The sequence below is a fragment of the Bufo bufo genome, chromosome 1 (assembly GCF_905171765.1).
Source record: "Bufo bufo chromosome 1, aBufBuf1.1, whole genome shotgun sequence".
Lineage (NCBI taxonomy): Eukaryota > Metazoa > Chordata > Amphibia > Anura > Bufonidae > Bufo > Bufo bufo.
The window spans coordinates 64,203,537-64,231,382 of record NC_053389.1 but is presented as its reverse complement, the minus strand read 5'-3'; the positions used below and the strand labels follow the sequence as shown (position 1 = coordinate 64,231,382).

Here is a 27,846-nt window from a genome sequence, read left to right as displayed (position 1 = left end):
TGATCAACGAAATTTGAAGTATTTTTTACAAGTGGAGCGCTCCACTCATATACTTATTCTACAGCTCTCACCAGATCTTCGGATTGAAATTGCCAAATCCCGCGATAACTCAGGTACATCACGTACCAAACATTGGAGAGCGGAGGACGCCGAGAGTTAGCAGCGGCGAACTAAACAGACAGCCGGAGTTCCGCTCTGCTCTCACCAGATCTTCGGATTAGAATTGCTAAATCCCGCGATAACCCAGGTACATCACGTGCCAAACAACGGAGAGCGGGGGATGCCGAGAGCAAGCGGCGGCGAGTGAAGTAGACAGCCGGAGTTTCGTCCTGGTGGGTAAGCTACATTATTACCCTGCAAAGGAATGATATATCCAAAAACTGAAACCTACATGACTTATTTAAATAACAACTGCTGAAGTGAACCATAGACAAGTAGAGACTATATCCCAGCAGTTACCAACACAGCGTGGGGACTTGGCTTTATTTCCTATTGCATTTACAACGACAGTATTCCTGTTATACTCAATTGGACATATATTGCACAAGCAGACAAAGAAACATCATATCTTTTGAAGAGACTTTACTCTTGTGCGGTTTTAGATCCAATTAAATAGTATATTGTTTTTTATTTATTTTTTTAGGGGGATTTTTAACTATTTTGTTTTTATTGAATATGTATTTTACTGTTTAAATAGCGATACAGCTTTAATAAATTGTTGTTTGATGTGATACCACATAGTGAGTGCCAGCCGTTTTTCTTCCTATTTTATTTATCTTCTTGGACTGATCGAGTGAGCAGTCTTATCGGCTAGAGCACCCCTACCCTACTGAGGAGGGTGGTGAGCTATCCACATATCTTTCCATAATTTTAATGAGGTTTGAAGACTGTGGGATACCGATTGGATTACTTGCCAAACTTTAATATTAAGAGATCTTTCATTCTTTCCTTTCCCTTTTGTGTTTTGTCTTGTTAACCTCTCTGGTCTGATGTATTTTTTTCTATTCTTTTTGTCTTTTGATATACTGTATATATAATATTGGAGGAGTGTCACTTTTTTCTGATAATGTTTTGTTATATCTCTATTGTATTATATTATACACCAAAAATGTAATAATAACAAAATAATTATTTTAAAAAATCTATATTTCATATATGTAATACTTTATAAAGAATGTTAGTACAAGACATGCAAGAGTTGAGTTCTGGTTTTATATAAATAAAGCTTCATTGGTGTAGAAGAAAGGAAACTTTCTAATATAGTTTGTGTTTCAATCCCTCACGTCAGTTTCTTGTCAGTGAATGAAAACGTTATCATTTAACTCTAGAATATAAAAACCCTCTAGAGCATGGGTGTCAAACACAAGGCCCGCGGGCCGAATCCGGCCCGCCAGACCTCGTCATGTGGCCCGCGCAGCGAGCGAGCTGGCGGCTGGGCACACGGAGATGAGCGCTTCCATTTTGGAAGCGCTCATCTCCAGTCATCTGTATCGCCGTCCTCAGGACAGCGATACAGATGCCTGCCTGTGCTGCGGTAGGGGAGGGAGAGGCGTGTCCCTTTCCCTTCCTCTGATAGGCTGCCGGCCTAGTGCCTGCAGCCTATCAGAGGCCGGCGCAGGCGGCGCGATGACGTCATCGCGCTGCCTGAGCCATACAGCGTGGGACACAGGCCAGAAGAGGCCTGCATCGCATCACTGACATGGAGGCAAGTATGTGTTTTTTTTTATTTTTTTTATTATGTACAATACTTTTACTGGCGGGGGCTGTTATTACTGGCAAAGGGGGGGCTGTTTGTTATTACTGGCAAAGGGGGGGCTGTTATTACTGGCGGGGGCTGTTATTACTGACACAGAGGGGCTGTTATTACTGACACAGAGGGGCTCTTATTACTGGGGGCTGTTATTACTGGCACAGAGGGGCTCTTATTACTGGGGGCTGTTATTACTGGCACAGAGGGGCTCTTATTACTGGGGGCTGTTATTACTGGCACAGAGGGGCTCTTATTACTGGGGGCTGTTATTACTGGCACAGAGGGGCTCTTATTACTGGGGGCTGTTATTACTGGGGGCTGCTATTACTGGCACAGGGGGCTATTATTACTGGCACAGGGGGGGGGGCTGTTAATACTGGCACATGATTGGGGGCACTATAGGGGCATCTACTGAGGCCACAAAGAAGGGGTATTTTATATGGGCTCTCTGTACAGTACAATTTTATACTGGGACACATGGTGGGTACTATGGGGAAGGGGGGAGAGGAGTACTATGGGATCATCTACGGGGGACACTAAGAAGGGGTATTTTATACTTGCAAATTATGGGGGACACTGAGGGCATCTACTGGAGCATTTTATACTGGTACATTATGGGGGGCACTAGGAGGAAGGAGGGTGTGAAGCACTATGGGGTCATTTACTAGGGGCACTATATAGGGGTATTTTATACTGGCACATTATGGGGGCACTATGAGGACATTAGCTCAAATGGGGGCATTACAAGGTGGTATTTTTTGCACTGTCACATTATAAGGAGAATTATTACTACTGGGGGGGGGGGCATTATGGTGGGCTTTATTACTCCCCCATGGTATGACCCCCTAGTAGCAGCACCAGCCTCTCCCTGCTCTGCTATCCCTCTGCCCTTTCTCCAAATACTTATTATGAAATCTTTCTCATTAGGATAAAACACCTCATCAGCTCCACCGAGCCCCCGGCCAAAGTGTGGAAGTGGCATCCGAGATCCCCAAGGGCCAAGCCAAGTAACTGTAAGTTTTCATGTGAAATATGTTTGTTATACACATATAGCCTACACTGTGCCACACAATATTTTATTTTATTTTTTATTACAAAAAACTGTAATAATTGAATGCAGTGACAATAATTTATGATAATAAAGAGTGGACACATAGTCCTACAGATACAACCGGCCCTTTGAGGGTGACCAAACTGCTGATGCGGCCCCCGATGAATTTGAGTTTGACACCCCTGCTCTAGAGTATTAATATGGTGCCATCTCAGGAGCTGAGCCCATGCCATAGCAGGTAGGTAACTGTGTTACACTGCAGACACCTGCAGTCAGTGTCTGTGATCAGAGAAAACAATACAAAAAGCATAATAATATTATTTCGGTGTCAAAAAATGTCCAAACTAAATATAAATTATTACAAATTTAAATCTAAAACTATTTATCCAGCACAATGAACTCTGTAATTGTAAAAAAGTAGAAATGCCCCATATTACTTTTTTTTTAGGGAGGGGGGGGGGGGGAGGGGGGCACTGTCCCCCTGAAAACCCACTGAATAAAAAGTAACAAAAAAGTTGTATATACCCCAACATGGTACCAGTAAAAAAATGACAACTGCATTAAAACTATTTTCCAATTCCACCTCATCTGGATTTTTTTACCAGCTTTCCACTACATTGCATGCAATATAAAGCGGTACAATTAGAAAGAACAACTTTTCCTGGTTATATGAACAGAAAAATAAGAAAGTTATGGCTTGTGGAAGGCAGGAAGTAAAAAAAAAAACTGAAAAAACTGAAAATCGCTTAAAGTGTACATGAGTTTTCTAATTTTTTGGCTTTTTTGTACAATCATAACTATGAAGGAATATGTCTTTTTGGGCTTCCCGAAAGTCTTTTACAGTCATATTATTCCCTATTTAAGCTGCACAGCTAGATGCATTTCACACAGAAGCGGGGGCATATGCATTCTGTGAAATCTACCAGCACTGTACTGCTGTGACGTCCTTTCTTTACTTCCCACTATGTTTGTTTTTGGCTCCAGAGCTCAAAGAACAGATAAGGAGGGGAAAATCACACTTACAGAAAGGTAGGAGGATTCTATAATCTTGAAAAGGCTGTATAGAAGCAGTTCTTTTATCAGGCTCAGGATATCAACTAGCTCTGACACGCCCCCCCTTCCTCTCTGCCGTCTCTGTTACCAGGGACGAATCTTGCCTGACAACCGGTAGTGGACTGCAAATTAGGTGGAAGTGACCCCTCTAGTGGCCATGACTTTACAGCTTTTTTTAGGTGGATGCAGGCATATTTTTCAAATGAAGTGATTTATTTTTTAAATGAGATTGTGTGACAGTACAGTGACTCTTTAAGGGAATATACAATTACAAGATTAAAAGATTTTTGGTGCCATTTTTTACAGAAGCTTACTTGAAACTGTGTGTGTGTGTGTGTGTGTGCTGTGCCATGGTTTTGTAAAGTTCTAGGGGTGTAATTGTAGTTGCAGAAAAGTACCAGAAAATATGTTACAAAATAGGGCATGAGGAAGCTTTTATAATATAAAAAATTAAATTAAATTTGTCATAGGCAGGAAACAGTTTAAACAAACAAAAAAAGAAATAGAAAGCCACTCCAGCTCAGAGGCTCATGCATACATCTTTGCAGAGGCCAGGGATTGGTTGCAGTAGTTATGTGACCACAGACAGGTCATCTAAACTTCTGTTGCACTAGAGAACTGATGTGTTTTAAACCATTTACAGACTATTTTGTTTTTAGGTTGGACAACCCTTCTTAACTTAATCGGGCCTGTGATACCATGCCAAAATTAATTTTCTCATGGATTTCATATGAATCTGGAAAAAAAAACTATGGGTCTCTGAGTAAAATTGGAGGCTCACAGAGAAACAGTATGGGCCCACAACAAGCTATGCATACAACACAACATGGATCAGTAATACGGCCATGTGCATGAGGCCTAAGGTTTGTTGGACTGCAACAAAAAGGATTATTGGAATAAATGCGTAGACCAGAAGCACATGCTCAGTAGGTCAATCTCGTCCTCCAGCCCTAAAGGGGTTCTCCCAGTTCATGAATTCTGCTGTGGATAGGGCGAGAACTATTCCTCTCCCTGGTGGATCTGGAAACTCCTGAATTCACCTCATCTGGGCATGAGCCACGAATAGTTCTGGCCTCATTCACAGCAGAGGTAACATCCCATCCATAGCCCATGAATTTGACGTCGACGAAAGCTGGATTGTCAGAAAAGGAGCGTCAATGATTGGGTTCCTAAGAGGTCAATCCACGCAATTTAAGAGAGAAAGTATATTAGAATCTTGCTTCTACAGGCAATATATCTGTAATTATGGTGGGCTTGCATGGCCCCTGGCTCCCAGGAAACACTTTTAATCCTTTCATGCATTTTGACGCAACTGTACATCCAAATTGCAAGTGACTTTCTGCATTTGGACGTACAGTCACGTCCAATTTGCTTAGTGGGGCTGTGACACAATAAAGTGTCACAGCCCAGGAGTCTCCGCTCTCCCAGAGAGCAGAGACACCGGGGAAGCCGGCAAGGTACCAATTAGAGTGGTTCCTTGCCAGCAGCAAGCTCTCTGGTTTGTTAGTCTCTGCAGACTAACCAATCGAAGCACTTCATTGAGAAAAATGCCGGTTTCAGGCTGTCATTCTGACATTCTGCTGCTATGGCATAGATGCCGCGGCAAATGGACGCCTTACAAAGGCATCTGGGCTGCCATGTACCTAAGGCTGATCAGACCCTGAGGGTCTAATCAGCCTTAGTGTAAGTGTAGCACAGACTATACAGTGCATTGCAATAGATGACTATTGCAATGCACTGTATAGCCATCAGGCCCACAATTGTCTTTTCTAATATCTGTTCATTCATGTAATTAAAATGAAATAAATAAAAAAACTACACATAATTGGTGTCACCGCATCTGTAACGACCTGTTTTATAAATGTATAATATTACTAATCCCGCGCGGTGAACTCCGTAAAAAATAAATGCATTACAAATTTTGGGGTGCATTTTCTCCTGTTACCCCTTGTGAAAATGTAAAATTTGGGTCTAAAGCAACTTTATATTGGAAATAAAAGTAAATTTTTCATTTTCACAGCCATGTGTTTCTAAATTCTATGAAATGCTTGTTGGGTCAAAGCATTAACTTTATCACTAGATTTATTTTTTTGAGGAGTGTAGTTTCCAAAATGGGGTCACTATTCTCGGTTTTCTTTCTAGGGGTACCTCAGGGACTCTTCAAATGTGACATGGCACCTGAAAACCATTCCAGCAAAATGTGTCCTCCGTTAACAATATGACGTTCCTTTCCGTCTGCACCCTGCCGTGTGCCCATAAAGCAGTTTACAACCACATATGGGGGGTTTCTGTAAACTGCAGAATTAGGGTAATACATTTTGAGGTTTCTTTGGCTGTTAACCCTTGCTGTGTTACAGGAAAATTGGATTTAAATAGATAATCTGCCCAAAAAAATTAAATTTTAAAATTTCCCCTCCATTTTGCTTTAATTCTTGTGGAACACCTAAAGAGTTAATAAAGTTTGTAAAATCAGTTTTGAATAACTTGAGGGGTGTAATTTCTAAAATGTGGTCATTTATGGGTGGTTTCTACTATGTAAGCCCCAGGAAGTGACTTCCTAGCTGAAATGGTCCTTAAAAAAGTGGGTTTTAGAAATTTTCATAAAAATTTCAAAATGTGCTTCTAAACTTTTAAGGGCTCATGCACACGAACGTATTTTTTTTCCGTGTCCGTTCCGTTTTATTTTTGCAGACCATATGCGAAACCATTCATTTTAATGGGTCTGCAAAAAAAAACGGAAGGTACTCCCTGTGCATTCCGTTTCTGTATGTCCGTATTTCCGTAAATAAATAAAACATGTCCTATTATTGTCTGCATTACGGACAAGGACAGTACTGTTCTATTAGGGGCCAGCTGTTCCGTTCCGCAAAATACGTAATGTACACGGACGTCACCTGTATTTTTTGCGCATCCATTTTTTGTGGACCGCAAAATACATATGTTCGTGTGCATGAGGCCTAAGTCTTCTAACTTCCTAAGAAAAGAAAATGACATTTGCTAAATAATGCCAACATAAAGTAGACATATGGGGAATGTAAAGTGATAACTATTTTATGAACTATCACTATCTGTCTTAAAAGCAAAGAAATTCAAATTTTGAAAATAGTTAATTTTTCCCAAATTTCTGCAAATTTGGGATATTTTTATGCATAAAGGTAAAACGTATCAACTCAAATTCACCACTAACATGAAGTACAATCTCAGAATGGCTTGGATAAGTAAAAACGTTCAAAAGTTATTACCACATAAAGTGACACATGTCAGATTTGAAAAATGGGGCTCCAGCATTTGGTCCAAACTGGCTGTCGCTTGAAGGAGTTAATATAGGGTTGCCATCCGGCCGGTACCACACTAGTGGGGGCATTATTAATTCTGGGGGCACTAATATAGGAATTACTATTACTGGAGGCACCAATGGGGGTATTATTAATTTTAAGGGGCACTAATTGGGACATTAATATTACTAGGGAGGCACTAACGGGGGCATTACTTATACAGGGGCACTAATGAGGGCACATTCAATTTTGAGAAGCACTAATTGGGGGCATTAATATTACTGGGGCACTAATGGAGGCATTATTATTTCTGGGGGGTATTGGGGCATTGATATTACTGAGGGGCACTAATAGGGGCATTACTAATTCTTGGGGGCACTAATAGAGGCATTAATAATTCTGGGGGGTACTAATGGGGCATTCATATTACTGGGGGCACTAATGGGAGCATTATTAATTCTGGGAGGCACACTAGTGGGGTGTGGCTTAACCCGGTATTTTTTGTTAGGAAAGGTGGCAACCCTACTTTAATACAGCCTTAACTTTCACTAAGTTTATTTGAATGTTTACTTAATTATCATGACAAATATGAAAGAAAGAGGTTTCGCTAATGAAATTTCTATAGTTAGTACCTAATATTTTTGTAAGTTCCAAATAATGTCACTTTTAGGGAATTAGACTGCGCTTCACCGGACAATAGTTCAGCTCGATGTCATGTAGGAATGTTAGGCCCTTTTCACATCACGTAAGGGAGATCTGCATGTGATGTACGTCTTTTTAGATCACAAAGCAGGATCACATTGCAGCACAAAGGAGACAGGAATCATTCCCTAAGGAAACGCTAAGGAATGTTTCGAGGCTCCATTGTGTTGCAATCCTCCGTTTGAACTCAAAAGACGTGCGAGAGAATGGCTCTACCTTATGTCATATAAAAGGGGTCTAGTGTGTAACTTACTATTTTGCAGAAACTGCTCACCTATTTTAATAACATTAGTCCCACTTCATAGTTTGCACTTTGATATTTTTTTATGAATTTCATTCAACAGAAACGGACGTCGTAATTTTTTTTGCATTAAATGGAAAGTGTGAACTAGTGCCTAAGAGACTTCATTGGTATCTACTGTAATGATAGCAATTAGAAATGAGTGAATCGATTCTAAATGAACCAAGAGCATTACGAATTTTCCAAAAACTTCAGATTCAAAAAAATCCGAAGCTTTTGTGAGTCATTTCAGACGGACCACAAGAGAGCACTGGTGGGCAGGGAAGATGAAGAAATGGAGGATTACATGGCCCTGGGTAGTGTTACATGGCCCTGGGTATGACACACATGTGTGTCATATGCACATATAAGGGCACACCCGGGCAAGCCCCGTGTACTCTGGGCTTATAAATGTATGTGATAGGATGTCTGACAGAGCTATAAAGAAAACATTTTTGGGGAAGATTTACCAATCTATTTACGTCATAGGTTGCAAATTGTGCCGCACGGCATTTGTGGTGCAAAATTTGCAACATTTTCCCTTTTACACCACTTTTCAGAAGTGGAGAGAACAGGGGGCGGGGCGTTGGTGGGGAGCAAGTTGTGCCATAGACCTGCCACATTTATCTTTCTTCAAGCCAGTTTTCTAGTGCCAATAAAGACTTAAAGGGGTTGTCCCATGAAAAATATTCTACAGTTTTCAAACCAGCACCTGGATCTGAATACTTTTGTAATTGCATATAATAATTTTTTTTGCATAGCCACTGAGTTATTCAATAAAATGTATCTGTATAGCGCCACCTACTGTTTGTTTTTTTCTTATTTTTTTTTACCTGCTCATTGAGGTGGCCGCACATGCTCAGTTTCATCCTTTAACTGCCTCCTAAGCTGTGATAGGGAGAGCATGGACATGCCCCCTGAGCTGTAATAGGGAGAGCTGAGACACACCCCCTGAGCTGCAGCAGATAAGACACTCCCCTTGACCTTCCAGCTTGATATAAATCTAGCAGAGCAATGAATGAGGAGATCTCTGGATCCATGTGAGGTACAGGGCTGGTTCTAGCTTTGTTAGGAAGAGGTTGTCATGTACTATAGATTGTCTAGTTTTCATTTTTTACATTAGTCATGGGAGAACCTCTTTAAATCTACGGCAGCTAGGAGGCTGCCATAGATTTAGGTGTGTCGCTGGCACAGTCGGAAGATGCACCAAATATATGAGAGGCATGCACCTCTGCATGAATTTGGCGCACCCTCCGGCAGTACAGGGGGAATCAAGACCGGCATACAATATACCGGTCTTTATAAATGTACCCCTAAATCTTTAAACACAGAATACAACTAGCTTGTGTCAGGAAGAATTTAGACCGACAGACTGGATTTAGCTAGGGACAGGACAGTGTAATGTGTTACTGAACTCAGTCAGGCTGCCTACCATTTAAAGTGAGTATTACACTGCTATAGCAATATTTAAAGCTATAGTACTTTTTTTTAAAGTAATGTGAATTAGCCCAAACAACATAACATAATTCATAATCAAAGACAGAACTATCCTACAATAATAATCCGTGTGCTAGCAGTGTACTGTCTGATGTTTTTTCTGCATGACGGTTGCAGTAGAGTATACTGGACTCTGTACAACTGACTTTTGGAACATTTCTCAAAATAATTAAATAGATCAGTGTACCTGACATATTTTAGTTGCTGTATACAGTCTAATGGATGGAAAATAAAGTCCTGCATAATTGAAATCAGACTGATCTGTTATGCTTGGCCATAGACTTCTATTATGACAGATCAAAACGAAATGCCTCTTAAAGGGAACCTGTCATCAACTTTATGCTGACCTCACTGAAGGCAGCATAAAATAGTGACAGAAATGCTGATTTCAGCGATGTGTCACTCATGAGCTAAAAGTAAGTGGTCGCCGAGAACCAGCATCATAATCATTACAGCCCGGGCCTTGAAAAGAGTCAAATCTACTTAAAAAGAGTCCTGGTTATTCCTAATCTCCTGCTCTCTCACCGTCTACTGATGATTGGCAGTTCTCTCCTAGAGACAAAGGTAGAAAACTAGGTATTAGACTGTCAGTCATCAGCAGGTGGGCAGGAGAGCAGGAATTCATGAATAACCAGGACTCTTCTCAGGTGGCCGTGACTCTTTTCCAGGCCCAGTCTGCAATGATTGTGATGTTGGTTCTCAGCAACCACTTACTTTTAACTTATAAAAGACAGAGTGCTGAAATCAACTCACCTGTCTCTATTTTATTCTGCCGTTAGTATGCGCAGCATAAAGTTGATGACAGGTTCCCTTTCAAGGCTTCCGTTTTGCATTCCGTCACAAATTCTGTTATATTCCATTTTAACGGAATCCATAACGGAATTCCTTCACTACCTGAACGCCGAACCTGAACAGGTCGGGTTTGTTCATCCCTAGTCTGGACCAAATGGAGAACAGGAAAGTGAAGAACTCAAATCAGTGGAGACGTCACCTGTGAGTCACTGGATTTAGATTTGTCATACCCATACCTGCTTTTTTTAAATGTTTAATTCTCTTTATTATCACTTCAAGGAGAACCTGTCACCTTGTTTTTGGACTATTATCTACATTAATACATGTGTAGTACAGCAGACAAGAAGTCCAGATCACTATTTTTTATGTTCCTACTGTCCTCTGTTGACGGCCCTCAAAACTGCACTGAAATACAAAGTCAAGATCGCTGTGCTGTTCTAAAATATTAGAGAGAACTCATGATCGCATGCACCATAGTCTTGACATTGCATTTCAATGCAGCTTTGAGAGCTGACAGTGTGAGAACAGGAGGCAGTGAAAACATAAAAAATTGTGATCCGGACTCCATATGTGGAGTATTTCTCATGTACACTGCTCAAAAAAATAAAGGGAACACTTAAACAACACAATGTAACTCCAAGTCAATCACACTTCTGTGAAATCAAACTGTCCACTTAGGAAGCAACACTGAGTGACAATCAATTTCACATGCTGTTGTGCAAATGGGATAGACAACAGGTGGAAATTATAGGCAATTAGCAAGACACCCCCAATAAAGGAGTGGTTCTGCAGGTGCTAACCACAGACCACTTATCAGTTCCTATGCTTCCTGGCTGATGTTTTGGTCACTTTTGAATGCTGGCGGTGCTTTCACTCTAGTGGTAGCATGAGACGGAGTCTACAACCCACACAAGTGGCTCAGGTAGTGCAGCTTATCCAGGATGGCACATCAATGCGAGCTGTGGCAAGAAGGTTTGCTGTGTCTGTCAGCGTAGTGTCCAGAGCATGGAGGCGCCACCAGGAGGAAGGCCAGTACATCAGGAGACGCGGAGGAGGCCGTAGGAGGGCAACAACCCAGCAGCAGGACCGCTACCTCCGCCTTTGTGCAAGGAGGAACAGGAGGAGCACTGCCAGAGCCCTGCAAAATGACCTCCAGCAGGCCACAAATGTGCATGTGTCTGCTCAAACGGTCAGAAACAGACTCCATGAGGGTGATATGAGGGCCCGACGTCCACTGGTGGGGGTTGTGCTTACAGCCCAACACCGTGCAGGACGTTTGGCATTTGCCAGAGAACACCAAGATTGGCAAATTCGCCACTGGCGCCCTGTGCTCTTCACAGATGAAAGCAGGTTCACACTGAGCACATGTGACAGACGTGACAGAGTCTGGAGACGCCGTGGAGAACGTTCTGCTGCCTGCAATATCCTCCAGCATGACCGGTTTGGCATTGGGTCAGTAATGGTGTGGGGTGGCATTTCTTTGGAGGGCCGCACAGCCCTCCATGTGCTCGCCAGAGGTAGCCTGACTGCCATTAGGTACCGAGATGAGATCCTCAGACCCCTTGTGAGACCATATGCTGGTGCGGTTGGCCCTGGGTTCCTCCTAATGCAAAACAATGCTAGACCTCATGTGGCTGGAGTGTGTCAGCAGTTCCTGCAAGATGAAGGCATTGATGCTATGGACTGGCCCGCCCGTTCCCCAGACCTGAATCCAATTGAGCACATCTGGGACATCATGTCTCGCTCTGTCCACCAACGTCACGTTGCACCACAGACTGTCCAGGAGTTGGCAGATGCTTTAGTCCAGGTCTGGGAGGAGATCCCTCAGGAGACCGTCCGCCACCTCATCAGGAGCATGTACAGGCGTTGTAGGGAGGTCATACAGGCACGTGGAGGCCACACACACTACTGAGCCTCATTTTGACTTGTTTTAAGGACATTACATCAAAGTTGGATCAGCCTGTAGTGTGTTTTTCCACTTAAATTTTGAGGGTGACTCCAAATCCAGACCTCCATGGGTTGAAAAATTTGATTTCCATTTTTTAATTTTTGTGTGATTTTGTTGTCAGCACATTCAACTATGTAAAGAACAAAGTATTTCAGAAAAATATTTAATTAACTCAGATCTAGGATGTGTTATTTTTGTGTTCCCTTTATTTTTTTGAGCAGTGTATTATTCTAGATAATAGTCCAAAATCGGGGTAACACATTCCCTTTTAATTGATTTGGGAGGGGGCAATTTGCCTGCTCTGCCTAGGGTACCAAAATATCTTGCTCCTGCCCTGTCGCTGTCACTTTGATATTGCTAATGTTGTCTTTGTGTTAAAATGCTAAACCCCTTCTACTCCGGGACAGTTTTCGCTCTTCTGCCCAGGCCATTTTTTGCAACTCTGACAAGTGTCACTTTATGTGGTAATAGCTTTGGAACACTTTTACTTATCCAAGCCATTCTGAGATTGTTTTCTCGTGACACATTGAACTTCAGAATAGTCATAAATTTTTGTCAATATATTACACCTTTATTTGTGAAAAAATCCCAAATTTACCAAAAATTTAGAAAAATTCCCAAATGTTCAAATTTCAATTTCTCTACTTTTATAATAGATAGTGATACCTCATATAATAGGTATTACTTTACATTTCCCATATGTCTACTTCATGTTTGGATCATTTTGAAAATTACATTTTATTTTTTGGGGACGTTAGAAGGCTTGGAAGCAAATCTTGAAATTTTTCGGAATATTTCCAAAACCCACTTTTTAAGGACCAGTTCAGGCCTGAAGTCAATTTGTGGGGCTTACATAATAGAAACCACCCAACAATTACTCCATTTTAGAAACGACACCCCTCAAGGTATTTAAAACTGATTTTTCTAACTTTGTTAACCCTTTAGGTGTTCCACAAGAATTAATGGAAAATGGAGATGAAATTTCAGAATTTCACTTTTTTGGCAGATTTTACATTTTAATCCATTTTTTCCAGTAGCAAAGCAAGGGTTAACAGCCAAACAAAACTCAATATTTATTACCCTGATTCTGCGGTTTACAGAAACACCCCATATGTGGTTGTAAACTGCTGTATGGCCACACGGCAGGGCGCAGTAGGAAAGGAACGCCATATAGTTTTTGGAAGGCAGATTTAGCTGAACTGGTTTTTAGATGCCATGTCCCATTTAAAGCCCTCCTGATGCACCCTTACAGTAGAAACTCAAAAAAGTGACCACATTTTGGAAACTATGGGATAAGGTGCCAGTTTCATTGGTACTATTTTGGGGTACAGATGATTTTTAATTGCTCTATATTACATTTTTGGAAACTACGGGATAAGGTGCCAGTTCTATTGGTACTATTTTGGGGTACAGATGACTTTTAATTGCTCTATATTACGTTTTTTGTGCGTTCTGAGGATAGGTCATCAATATTAAAAGCCCAGACAACCCCTTTAAAGGGAACCTGTCACCTCTACTATGCTACCCCCACTGAGCGTTTCTAAATGTTTATTGTGTTACACTAAACATATAAATTACACGTTTAATTTCATTTGCAGACGAATTCAAAAAGTATTATGCATTTTTGTACTTCCCGCCTTTTATTTAAATTAACATAAGAGTCATATCTTACTTGTGTGATCAGAAAAGAGTCATATTTTCAAGCTCTGACTCATCTCAGGGTAATTTGCATATGTATCAAATAGTTTTTTTTACACAATAAAAGCACACAGAGCTATGGGGACTGGATATTGCGGATGTGCTAGCGGCCATCTAGCAACCCATGTCCTCAGCTCTATACCCAAAATCCAGGTGACAGGTTCACTTTAATAAAGAGACTAAAGGTGCCACCAATCATCTGATGAAGGTGCCAACACTCGGTTGGTGAATGCCCTCGTAAGCAACTTGCCTCCATATGTGTTGTGATAACATTAAAGTTTCTTACCTTAATTTCGGATGTGCTGCCCCCACCGATCCTTATTTCTTGTTTAGCCACGTGGATTTTTAAAGGCCTCAGCCAGTTAGGCCCAGAGTCAGACTTCTTCTTGCTGATGTCTATCTCAATAAACTCTGATTTCTCAGGGCAAGTTTTTAGCAAAGTATAAGAGTATTCCACAGGGTATGGGAAGCTTACGGAGTCGAATGTATGCATGACTTGATTCTGGCTGACCAGACAGACACTTTCTCTTTTTGGGTAGCAGCCTTGATATCCATTGTCCACAGAGCATATCTCACCATCGCGGCAGGTAGTGTTGAAGCATAATACTTCCCCTCCATCTTCACACCAACACTGCACAGTGCAGTCTGCTGTTGTCCAGAACGAATCGCCAACGGCGTAATATTTCCCGTCCATCTCGCAGCCGCACTTGTGTACGGGGACACACGCATCTGCGCTGAGTACATACCCATAATCACACTCGCAACCTTCTGTGCAGGGAGTATTGCAGAGCTGAGAAGCCGTGAGGTCAGAACAAGTGGATGGACAACTGCTGGTGCAAACTGAATAGTGGCTGAACTCAGGACATTGCACGGAAGCGGCTGAAATGCACAAAAAAGAAATCTGTAAAATGAATTACATTACATCACCTCGGCACAAACATATCTGTCTTATTTACAAAAAGATATGATATATCATTTCTCAGAATAGCATAAGTATCAATGGAGATATCACACTAGTACAGGGGTTATCCATGATTGATGTAAAAAATGAAAACCAGACATCATATAGTATGTGACAATACCTTCCTAACAAAGCTAGAACCAGCCCTGTACCTCACATGGATCCAGAGATTTCCACATTCACTAATCCAATTGTTCTGCTAGATTATCTTCAGCCTGGCAGCTCCGAGAGAGTGTCCTCCCTGCTGCAGCTCTCTCCATGTAACCACCACAGCTTCTAACAGAACATATGGCTGGTGGCAGTTGAATATTTAAACTGAGCAAGTTCGACCAGCTTAGTCAGATGGACAAAAAAATAAGGAAAAGAACAAACAGCAGGTGGCGCTATACAGATACATATTATTGAATAACTCAGTGGCTATGCTCAATTTTGAATTACATGCAATTAAAAAAGTATTCAGATCCAGGTGCTGGTTTGACAAATGTAAAATATGCTTCGCGACACAATCCCTTTAACAGACAGATCTTGTGTGAATGGGTCTATTAGTGCCATTGAAACTTAGCATCTTTGTCACTTTATCGTTGTAACTTTATAACACCTTTCATATGCTGGGCTATGTTTCCATATCCATATCCATATCAGCCATGTTAAAAAAAAAAACTTTCCTCTTAAAGAGTAAGTCATCAGTATCAATCCCATTAAGGCCTGTTTCACACTTGCATTCTTGTTTTCCGGTATTGAGATCCAGCAGAGGATCTCAATACCGGAAAAAAACATTTCCGTTTAGTCCTCATGCATTCTGAGAGGAAAGAGATCTGTTCAGGATGCATCAGGACGTCTTCCATTCCATCAGCATTCTGCTTTGTGACCAGACCCAAAACCGCTGCAGGCTGCGGTTTTGTGTCTGGTCATAACAATGGAAAAAATAATGGATTGCCGGATCTCAATGGCAGAATTAACAATGCAAGTAGTCTAAAACAGGCATACTGTCTGGTAGGGTTGATCCTGCTTATTAAAGCAATACCTCTCTTGTTAAACTCTGTGGCCCTGTTTATGAGAAATCAGACGTTTATTATTTATGGTAATGAGGGATTCAGTACACTGAGGGGTGGACCCTAGCCCATCACAGTACCTCAGCTCCTCCACTTTCCACCCTTAGCGGCCTCCCCTCTCCCACTGACTGACAGGGCCAGGCATCCTTACTTTCCTCTTCCCAGGCCCTGTAATCCTAATGTATGTACCGCTAACTCTTCATTCGGCGCATGCGCAGAACATCTGTTTTGGCTTTCCCCGATACTGACTTGCTATCTTTCTTAAAACATGAAATATTGTTCTTTTGCATTTTTATAGATATTGCAGGATAAATTAGAGTGGCTAGTGTATATAATGATTGAAAGTTTATTTTGCTGTGTTTTCTACACCACTGCAAATATTATGTCCCTTTTTGTCACATTTTTCTCACATCAAAATGCAACAGAATTAGTTCTTCACGCCTTAGAGTCACTGTGCTTTCACACAATTTTACTTCATTTAATACAGAATGGTGTAACTAGCAAATTTCGAAATCACTTCATTTAGAAAATATGCCTGCATCCACCTGAAAAAAAGACATAAAGCCTTGGCCACTAGGGGTCTCACTTCCACCTACACTGCAATCCACTTCCTGTCGTCAGGCAAGATCCGTCAATGGTAACAAAGTGTGTCAGAGCTAGCTGACATTGTGAGCCTGATAAAACAACTGCTTTCTGTAAGTGTGATTTCTCCCTCCTTATCTGTTCTCTGAGCTCCCTAGAAGAAAACAAACATAGTGAGAAGTATGGGAAGTGAGATCACTTCATACAGTACTGGCAGGAGTGAGACACCCCTTGCTTCAGAATGAAATGCATCTAGCTGTGCAGCTGATAAAGGGAATAATGTGGCTGAAAGTGACTTTAGTGAAGCCCAACCATAAGTGTTTATTCACAGTTATGATTGTACAAAGAAGCCCAGCCATTATGCAAACTTTTTTTTTTTTTTTACTCGGTTATGGTTTAAGGCAGTATGTAAGGAAATCAGCAACTAGACGTTTTCAAAATAAGCTCTTCTTTCTGCATGCTTCTGGAGAATTCATATTTCTAACAAATGTAGAAAGGAGATGGATCTTACATAGTAACATAGTTTATCATAGTTCTCATCAGCCCCCATGCCTCTCATCAGCCCCATATCAGCCCCCATGCCTCTCATCAGCCCCCATAATCAGCTCTTATGCCTCTCATCACCCCCATTGACTCAGATCAGCCCCCAGCCTCATGCCAGATAAAATAAATAAACCACTTACCTTGCCTGCTCCCGGACGCTACCGCTCCTCACCGCCCGCGCTCTGTCTTCCTCCTGTTGTCGGCTGTGCTATGAACTGGGGCGCACAATGGAAGCGCTCATTACTATTCTCCCCATAAGACGTTGGGGCATTCTCCCCCACTTTAGGGGGGAAAAAATGCGTCTTATGGGGTGAAAAATATGGTAATTTCGTCGCAAAGCGTATTTTTGTTTGTAAGATTCGGCAAAGCAGCCGAATCTGATTTTATAAAACTTTGCTCATCTCTACTTGTCCCAGTCACAGTCCTGGGGATAAATAGATGATGGGATAGATCTCTGTACTGACCCCTGATATATTTATACATAGTTATTAGATCTCCCCTCAGTCGTCTTTTTTCTAAAGTGAATAACCGTAATTTTGATCTTTCAGAGTCCTGTAGTCCACCCATTCCAGTTATTACTTTAGTTGCCCTCCTCTGAACCCTCTCCAGCTCTGCTATGTCTGCCTTGTTCACAGGAGCCCAGACCTGTACACAGTACTCCATGTGTGGTCTGGCTAGTGATTTGCAAAGTGGTAGGACTATGTTCTCATTAGTGATGGCCTTGCGGTTTGCCCGGCGGTCGTTTCGCTGCGAACTTTGCTCGTTTGCGGTTCGGTGAACATATGGCGATGTCCGCCGGCGCCATATTCGTTTACATTGTGAAGAACTTTGACCCATGACACATCCATCAGGTGGTACAGGACAGCCAATTGAGACGTTTCAGCACATGGACATACCCCATATCTTATAAATAAACCTGATCTAGCTGCCATTTTACATTCAGTCTTTTGCCAGTGTAGGGAGAGTTTGCTGTGTGGAGCAGGGACAGACTGTTAGGGACACCAAACACTAGCTAATAGGGCCACAAAAGTCCTTTTAAGGACTGGTATAGGTGTGCTATCGATAGGTGTGACATACTGAGGGGTGTAATATACTTATAGTATACTTTCTAACATAAAAAGTATATTATCCTCTTCAGGACACATGATGTACTGGTACGTCATGTGTATTTCCGATCGCCGCCGCCCAGCGGGCGGTGATCGGAACAAGGTGCCTGCTCAAATCATTGAGCAGGCACCTTGGCTCAATGCCCAGGGGGGTCCTGTGACCCCCCTGTCGGCGATCGCCACAAACCGCAGGTCAATTCAGACCTGCGGTTTGCGCCTATTTATGTTGCGGCGGGCGGCGGTGCCATCGGGTCCCCGTGGGGCTATAGGGGGGACCCGATGGCATGGAAGGCAGCGCGATGCCTAAGGAAGGCATCGCGCTGCCTTCCGGTGATGAGCCTGTGAGATCCAGCCCCCTCGATCTCACAGGCCGGAAGCTGTATGAGTAATACACACTGTATTACTCATACAGCCAATGCATTCCAATACAGAAGTATTGGAATGCATTGTAAAGGATTAGACCCCCAAAAGTTGAAGTCCCAAAGTGGGACAAAAAATAAAGTGAAAAATAAAGTTGAAAAAATTTAGTTCCCCCCCCCCCAAAAATTAAAAGTTTCAAGTAAAAATAAACAAAAACGTCATTTTCCCCAAATAAAGTAAAAAAAAAATGGTAAAAAATAGGGGGAAAAAAAATACATATTAGGTATCACCGCGTCTGTATCGACCGCCTCTATAAAAATATCACATGACCTAACCCCTCAGATGAACACCGTAAAAAATAAAAACTGTACTAAATAAACTATTTTTTGTCACCTTACATCACAAAAAGTGTAATAGCAAGCGATCAAAAAGTCATTTGCACCCCAAAATAGCCAATCAAACCGTCATCTCATCCCGCAAAAAATGAGCCCCTACCTAAGATAATCGCCCAAAAACTGAAAAAACTATGGCTCTCAGAATATGGAGACACTAAAACATGATTTTTTTTTTGTTTCAAAAATTATATTATTGTGTAAAACTTACATAAATAAAAAAAAAGTAAACATATTAGGTATCGCCGCATCCGTATCGATCGGCTCTATAAAAATATAACATGACCTAACCCCTCAGGGGAATACTGTAAAAAAATAAAAATAAAAACGGTGTAAAAAAAGCCATTTTTTGTCACCTTACATCACAAAAAGTGTAATAGCAAGCGATCAAAAAGTCACACGCACCCCAAAATAGTACCAATCAAACCGTCATCTCATCCCGCAAAAATCATACCCTACCCAAGATAATCGCCCAAAAACTGGTAAAACTATGGCTCTCAGACTATGGAAACACTAAAACATGATTTTTTTGTTTCAAAAATGAAATCATTGTGTAAAACTTACATAAATAAAAAAAAAGTATGCATATTAGGTATTGCCGCGTCCGTGACAACCTGGTCTATAAAAATACCACATGATCTAACCATTCAGATGAATGTTGTAAATAACAAAAATAAAAAACGGTGCCAAAACAGCTATTTCTTGTTACCTTGCCTCACAAAAAGTGTAATATAGAGCAACCAAAAATCATATGTACCCTAAACTAGTACCAACAAAACTTCCACCCTATCCTGTAGTTTCTAAAATCGGGTCACTTTTTTGGAGTTTCTACTGCATCAGGGTGGCTTTAAATGGGACATGGTGTCAAAAAAACAGTCCAGCAAAATCTGCCTTTCAAAAACCGTATGGCATTCCTTTCCTTCTGCGTCCCCCTGCCGTGTGCCCGTACAGCAGTTTACGACCACATATGGGGTGTTTCTGTAAACGACAGAATCAGGGCCATAAATATTGAGTTTTGTTTGGCTGTTAACCCTTGCTTTGTAACTGGAAAAAAATATTAAAATGGAAAATCTGCCAAAAAAGTGAAATTTTTAAATTGTATCTCTATTTTTCATTAGTTCTTGTGGAACACCTAAAGGGTTAACGACGTTTGTAAAATACGTTTTGAATACCTTGAGGGGTGTAGTTTCTAGAATGGGGTCATTTTTGGGTGGTTTCCATTATGTAAGCCTCACAAAGTGACTTCAGACCTGAACTGGTCCTTAAAAAGTTGTTTTTTGAAAATTTCAGAGAAATTTCAAGATTTACTTCTAAACTTCTAAGCCTTGTAACGTCCCCCAAAAATAAAATCATTCCCAAAATGATCCTAACATGAAGTAGATATATGGGGAATGTAAAGTAATAACTATTTTTGTAGGTATTACTATGTATTATAGAAGTAGAGAAATTGAAACTTGGAAATTTGCAGATTTTTCAAAATTTTTGGAAAATTTGGTATTTTTTTTATAAATAAAAATGAATTTTTTTTACTCCATTTTACCAGTGTCATGAAGTACAATATTTGACGAAAAAACTATCTCAGAATGGCCTGGATAAGTCAAAGCGTTTTAAACTGATCACCACTTAAAGTGACACTGGTCAGATTTGCAAAAAATGGCCTGGGCAGGAAGGTGAAATAAGGCTGTGCCCTTATGGATTTATAGTGCATTTGTATTGTGCAGCAGTTGCGTGCAGTTCTGCTGCGATACTGCAGCTACGCAAAGTGACAAACGCTATTGGAACAAATAATTTCTACTTGTGTGATATACCAGTTGCCCCACAAAAAAACTGATTTAAGCAGGGGTGTTATATACCAATAATATACTTTCTATATAGTGCATTTGGGTAGGGCAGCATTTGTGTGCGGTTCTGCTGCGATATCGCAGCTACACAGAGTGACAAACGCTATTGGAACAAATAATTTCTACTGGTGTGAAATACCAGTTGCCCCACAAAAAAACTGATTGAAGCAGGGGTGTTATATACCAATTATATACTTTCTATATAATGCATTTGGGTAGTGCAGCATTTGTTTGAAGTTTTGCTGCGTTACCTCAGCTACAGAGAGTGACAAACGCCATTGGAACAAATCATTTCTACTGGTGTGATATACCAGTTGCCCCCCAAAAAAGTGAAAAAAAGAGTGTGGTACAGTAAAATTGTTATTCAGTGACCGCATAATGTACCTCGAGCCACATAATCACAATTTCTTTTATGTAAGGAGAATGCCTAATTTTTAAGGCCCGTACTCCTGTGGCCTAAAATATAAATTTTGTAGGCTCCAACAGGGCACATTTCAGAGAATTTCCCTTTAAGACGCATAAAAATGTCCCCTGATTAAGATACATATTTTCTGTTAGAATTTTTGTCATTGATCCCCCTCTAGTATGTCAGTTGTCCATGTTGTGGGACTATTTGTACACTTCTACTAAGTATTTGGTGGCTGCAAATATGAGCTGAAGGTTTTTCAGGTTCGCCTGCCATTAAAGTAAATGGGGCTTGCCGCGAACTTTCGGTTCTCGATCATTTGATCGCATTCGCGAACCGTCCCGGTCGATGTTCGTCCATCACTAGTTGTCATCACGGGCATCTATGCCCCTTTTAATGCAACCCATTTTCTTATTGTCCTTGGCAGCAGCTGCCTGACACTGGTTTCTACAGCTTAGTTTGTGGTTCACTAAAATTCCTAGGTCCTTTTCCATGTCAGTGTTGCCAAATGTTTTACCATTAAATATGTACTGGTGACTTGCATTATTCCTTCCCATGTGCATAACCTTACATTTGTCAGTGTTAAACCTCATCTGCCACTTCTCTGCCCAGGCCTCCAATCTATCCAGATCCATCTGTAGCTGTATACAGTCCTCTTTAGACTATGTTCAGACTATGCGTATCTTTACTAGCCACTGTACCACAATTGCCACAATATGAACTCAAACACAGTATTGTAACAAATTACTTTAAACAGTTTAGTGTCATCTGCAAAAATTATATTTTACTGTGCAAGTCTTCTACAAGATCATTAATAAATATATTGAAGAGAATAGGGCCCAATACTGACCTGTGTGGTACCCCACTAGTGACAGTGACCCAATCTGAGTGTGTACCATTAATAACCACCCTCTGTTTTCTATCCCTCAGCCAGTTACTTACCCACATACAGACGTTTTCTCTCAGTCCGAGCATTCTCATTTTATATACTAACCTTTTATGTGGTACAGTGTCAAATGCTTTGGAGAAGTCCAGATATACGACATCCATTGACTTGCCGCGGTCAAGTCTAGAACTTACCTCCTCATAGAAACTGATTGAATTAGTTTGACATGACGATCCCTCGTGAAGACGTGCTGATATGGTGTTATTCACTTATTTTCATTGAGATATTCCAGAATAGCATCTCTTGGCAAACCCTCAAACAGTTTACCCACAACAAATGTTAAACTTGCCAGCCTATAGTTTCCGAGCTCTGCTTTTGACCCCTATTTGAAGCACATTTACCAATCCTGTAGAACACTCCCTGTCACTATAGAGTCCTTAAATATAAGAAATAAAAACTTGTCTATTACATTACTTAATTCTCTTAGGATACAAGGGTATATGCCATCTGGAACTGGTGATTTGGCTATTTGAATATTTTTAAGATGACACTGCACTTCTTCCTTGGTCAGACAGGCAACTTTTAATGGGAAGTTTATTTTGACACTCTGCATTTCATCTGACAGTTCATTTTCCTTAGTGAATACAGAAGAGAATTATTATTTTTTTTTTCCTCATCGCTCTCTACAACTCCCCACTCTCTGGTTTAAACTTTTTACCATTAATATAATTGAAGAACATTTTAGGGTTAGTTTTACTCTCTTTGGCAATGAATCTCTCTGTCTCCAGCTTGGCCGCTTTTATCCATCTTTTACATATTGTATTTTTTTCTTATAGTTTTTCAATGCTTCATCGCTACCCTCCTGTTTTTGCAATTTAAATGATTTCTTTTTATCATTCATTGCTCCCTTAACATTTCTATTTATCCACAATGTTTTTTTTTTTCTTTTTCCTCACCCTTTTATTCCCATACAGTATGTACCTCTTACACTTATAGTTTAGGATGCCTTTAAAAACATCCCATTATGTGGCTGCATTCTTATTTCCGACGACATAGTCCCAGTTAGTGAAACTAATGCTTAGCCGGTCAAATTGTGTTTTCAGGAAGTTTAGTGTTTTTGTGCCTCCCTGAAGAAACACTCTTTTGAATGATATAATCTAACATTTTCAAATGGTTCAAACCCCAAAACTACAGAAAAAAATGCAGTTAAGAAATGTTCAGACTATGCATATCTTTACTAGCCACTGTACCACAATTGCCACAATATGAACTCAAACACAGTATTGGAACAAATCAGGATCAAACCATACTTTGTTAGATGGAACAAACCACACTCTGTCAGACACATAAGGTGTTGCAACCACAAAATCCATCAAATGTAAAAAGAACAGAGTAAACTAAATGCATAGTGACTGACACATCTAAGCTTACTTAACTGGACCCTCAGGAAGTATCAAAAATCAAAAAGTGGCCATGGTATCCAAGGATAAGCAGTGTCAGACTAGCCCACCAGAGTACCAGAGGATCCTCCGGTGGGTCTAGCCCCTGACACCATAGTGGGCCCCAAAGGTCCAGAGAAATAAACCAGTTTGAAGCTTCCTTTGGAGCCAATCACTTGCCTCTAGGGCCTATTTCTTTGACACAAACCTGTTAGTATTTATACATAATAGGGTCGGCACCCAAGAATAATTTACACTGGTGGGCCAAAGGAATCCCTGTCTGACACTGAGGATAAGCATGAGACCTTCAATAAATGTTTACATTTTTATTTAAGAAAATGCTCAGGACAGTGAGGATACCTAAAGCTATTTAAACCTATAATGAAATATTCTTAAACTAATCACCCTACCACATTTAAAGCTGTGTTCTGTAGTTGCTACTATGTATGCTCAAAAAAAAAAAGAATTAATATACAGTATTATTTTTATAGATAGTTTTTTTACAGATAGTGTAACTACCATCAAAATGTAAAAAAAAAAATGAGTTTGCTAAATACATAGTGGTACATATTTACGTTTGCTAGACTGGACCTTTAAGAAGTAGCAAAACTAACAATGATGGTTAAAGGGGTTTTCCCATCTCAGACAATGGGGGCATATCGTTAGGATATGTCCCCATTGTCTGATAGGTGCAGGTTCCACCTTAGGGACCTGCGCCTACATTGAGAACAGAGCCCTAAAAGTGGTGGAGGGCGCACTGCGCATGCGCAGCCGCTCTCCATTAATTTCTATGAGGTCGCCAACATAGCCAAGCACTGGCTTGGCTATTTCCATTGGGCCCATAGAAGTGAATGGGAGCTTTGGAAAATGTGCGGTGCACTCCCATTCACTTCTATGGGGAGATCGCTTAGCGGTGGCCCGACCCGGGGTCCTCTAGCCACCACTATCCCAGCTCCATTCTTGATATAGGTGTGGGTCCCAGCGGTGGGACCCACCCTTTCAGACAATGGGGGCTATATGCCTCCATTGTCTCAGATGGGAATATCCCTTTTAAGTGTGAAACCTTTCACAAATGTGCACATTTTGGTAAAAAAACAAAACAAAAAAAAACATATTTATAGACCCAGAACAATTAAGATACCCAAATACCTAGTACATCTTACACCCTGACACATGCAAAACTAGTTTCAAAACCAGTTTATAACAATATGGTCCAAATCATTTTGGGTTGTAACCCAAACATAATTATAATTTGCAGCTAAATGTCTTGCGCAGTTAGGGTATAAAATCCACAAGGATAACCAAAGGTTACTAAACAATAAGAAAATGTCTCCACCATATGCAGGTTTAAAAGGAAACAGTCAATGCTGCTTTTATACTAGCAGGGAAGGACACCTTCTCCGCCACACAAAAGGAATCAGATCCCAATTCATGAGGGAAATTACCAGAACATTGGTAAAAAATGAATAGTATACTCCACATATCTGCCATATACTTAATCCACTCACATTGCAAATAGAGTTGAGCGAACCCGAACTTTAGCTTTTTTTGGACCCGTACCCGAACCCGAACATTTACGTAAAAGTCCGGTGTTTGGCGATTTTTATGGCACTTTTTGAAAGGCTGCAAAGCAGCCAATCAACAAGCGTTTAACTGTGTGCCCTTAGAAGCCATCACAGCCATACCTACTATTGGCATGGCTGTGATTGGCCAACTGCAGCATGTGACCCAGCCTCTATAAGGCTGAGTCACGTAGCGCTGCACGTCACTCTGCTATTCTTAGGGTCCATTCACACGTCCGTAAGTGTTTTGCGGATCCGCAAATTGCGGATCCGCGAAATACGGACACCTGCAATGTGCGATCCGCAATTTGCGGATCCGCAAATCACAGACACTATAATAGAAAATGCCTTTTCTGGTCCGCAATTGTGGACAAGAATAGGACATGTTCTATTTTTTTCAGGAACGAAATTGCGGATCCCGAAAAAACGGATCCCGAAAAAACGGATGCGGATCCCAAAAAAACGAATGCGGATGCGGATCCAGGAAATGTGGATTTGCATCCGTTCCAGCCCCATTGAAAGTGAATAGGTCCGCAAATTGCGGAACGAATGCGGACCCAAATTACGGACGTGTGAATGGACCCTTAGTGTAGGGAGAGGATGCTGCTGCTGTCAGGGACAGATCAGGGATAAATACTAAGAAGAACTGCCTTATAACTCAGCGATCTCAGTCCAATGTGTTTTGTGGGTACAGTGCACAGTTTTTTAAGCCTGCACTGAGCCAACATCTGTTGAAAACGCATTTTTTTTTAACTTCAGTTTGTCACTATGAATACCTAATCAGCAGCCATTTTATGCAGACCTGCTGGTGCAGCACTATCTATCTGCATGTCTGCTAGTCCAGAAATACAGCTTTTTTTGCTGACTGTGCTTAAAAAATATATTTTTCATATAGTGCACCAGCACTATCTATCTGCATGTCTGCTAGTCCAGAAATACAGCTTTTTTGCTGACTGTGCTTAAAAAATATTTTTTTTCATATAGTGCACCAGCACTATCTATCTGCATGTCTGCTAGTCCAGAAATACAGATTTTTTGCTGACTGTGCTTAAAAAAATGTTTTTTTTTTTCATATACTGGTCAACTTTGATTACACGTGCATAGATGACAGTCCCATTTAGGCCACAAATACGGCTATTCATTTACTGCGGTTGAAATAAACCGTGTATTCATCTACTGCTTATTTTGAATTTAACGTACATAGAATACCATCACATTTAGGCCACAAATACGGCCATTCGTTTACTGCGGTTTAAATAAACCGTGTGCTCATATACTGCTCATTTTGAATTTAACGTACATAGAATACAGTCACATTTAGGCCACAAATACGGCCATTCGTTTACTGCGGTTTAAATAAACCGTGTATTCATATACTGGTCATCTTTGATTACACGTGCATAGGTGACAGTCACATTTAGGCCACAAATACGGGCATTCGTTTACTGCGGTTGAAATAAACCGTGTGTTCATATACTGCTCATTTAGAATTTAACGTACATAGAATACAGTCACATTTTGGCCACAAATACGGCCATTAGTTTACTGCGGTTTAAATAAACCGTGTGTTCATATACTGATCATTTTGGATTTAACGTACATCGAATACAGTCACATTTTGGCCACAAATACGGCCATTAGTTTACTGCGGTTTAAATAAACCGTGTGTTCATATACTGATCATTTTGGATTTAACGTACATCGAATACAGTCACATTTAGGCCACAAATACCGCAGTCATATAGAGTTTAAAAAAAAAAAATTTTGTGCAATACCCTACATCAGGGTTTTGTATTGGCGGTTAATTATTTTTAACATACTTAACCAATTTTTACTTTGCTTTGTGAACGCTAACTATGAGGCAAACATCTAATAAAGGATGCGGTCATGGTCGCGGTGGTGGTGTTGGTGGAGCCTCTGGTGCAGGGAGAGGACGTGGCCGTTCTGCCACAGCTACACGTCCTACTGAACCTACTACCTCAGGTCCCAGTAGCCGCCAGAATCTACAGCGATATTTGGTCGGGCCTAATGCCGTTCTAAGGATGGTAAGACCTGAGCAAGTACAGGCGCTAGTCAATTGGGTGGCCGACAGTGGATCCAGCACGTTCACATTATCTCCCACCCAGTCTTCTGCAGAAAGCGCACAGGTGGCGCCTGAAACCCATGCCCATCAGTCTGTCACATCACCCCCGTGCATATCGGGGAACCTGTCTGTCACGGGGTTCCGAAGGTGCACTCGGTCCCCCATTGCCCGCAGACCTGTTGCTTAGCTTTGGGAATGAGGATCTGTGTTTGACCTCATTCCCAGGGTGGCTTTACTAGCTGGGTGGCTCCCTGCTCCTAGTCTGCCTTGAGCGCCGAGCTGATCACTCGGTGCTCGACTGGTTGGTCTGTCGGTCATGTGACGCTGGCCACGTCACATGACCCTCACTCCCCACTATAAATACAGGCAGCCTGCTGGCTACAGGTTGCCTGTTAATTTCTAGGTTCCTGGCTATTTGTTAGACTGCTGAATACTTACCAGATCCTGTTCCCTGACCATCCTTTTGCCTGCTCCTCCTGCACTGCGCATCCGTCCTGGTATTGTGACCTCGGCTCCCACCTGACTACTCTCTTAGGACTCCTCTTGTACTTCTCTGCTCTCCTGGTATTTGACCCCGGCTTCTCCTG

General features: G+C 41.2%; 1 protein-coding gene across 1 annotated transcript in view; it reads right to left on the bottom strand.

Annotated features, from left to right (window-relative positions):
* Positions 1-27,846, bottom strand: part of TECTA (tectorin alpha) — a 226,617-nt gene that overhangs the window by 68,413 nt on the left and 130,358 nt on the right. Inside the window, exon 8 of the mRNA XM_040416053.1 lies at positions 14,333-14,925. Within this exon, the coding sequence (XP_040271987.1) occupies positions 14,333-14,925 (593 nt within the window). The remainder of the gene's footprint in view (positions 1-14,332; positions 14,926-27,846) is intronic.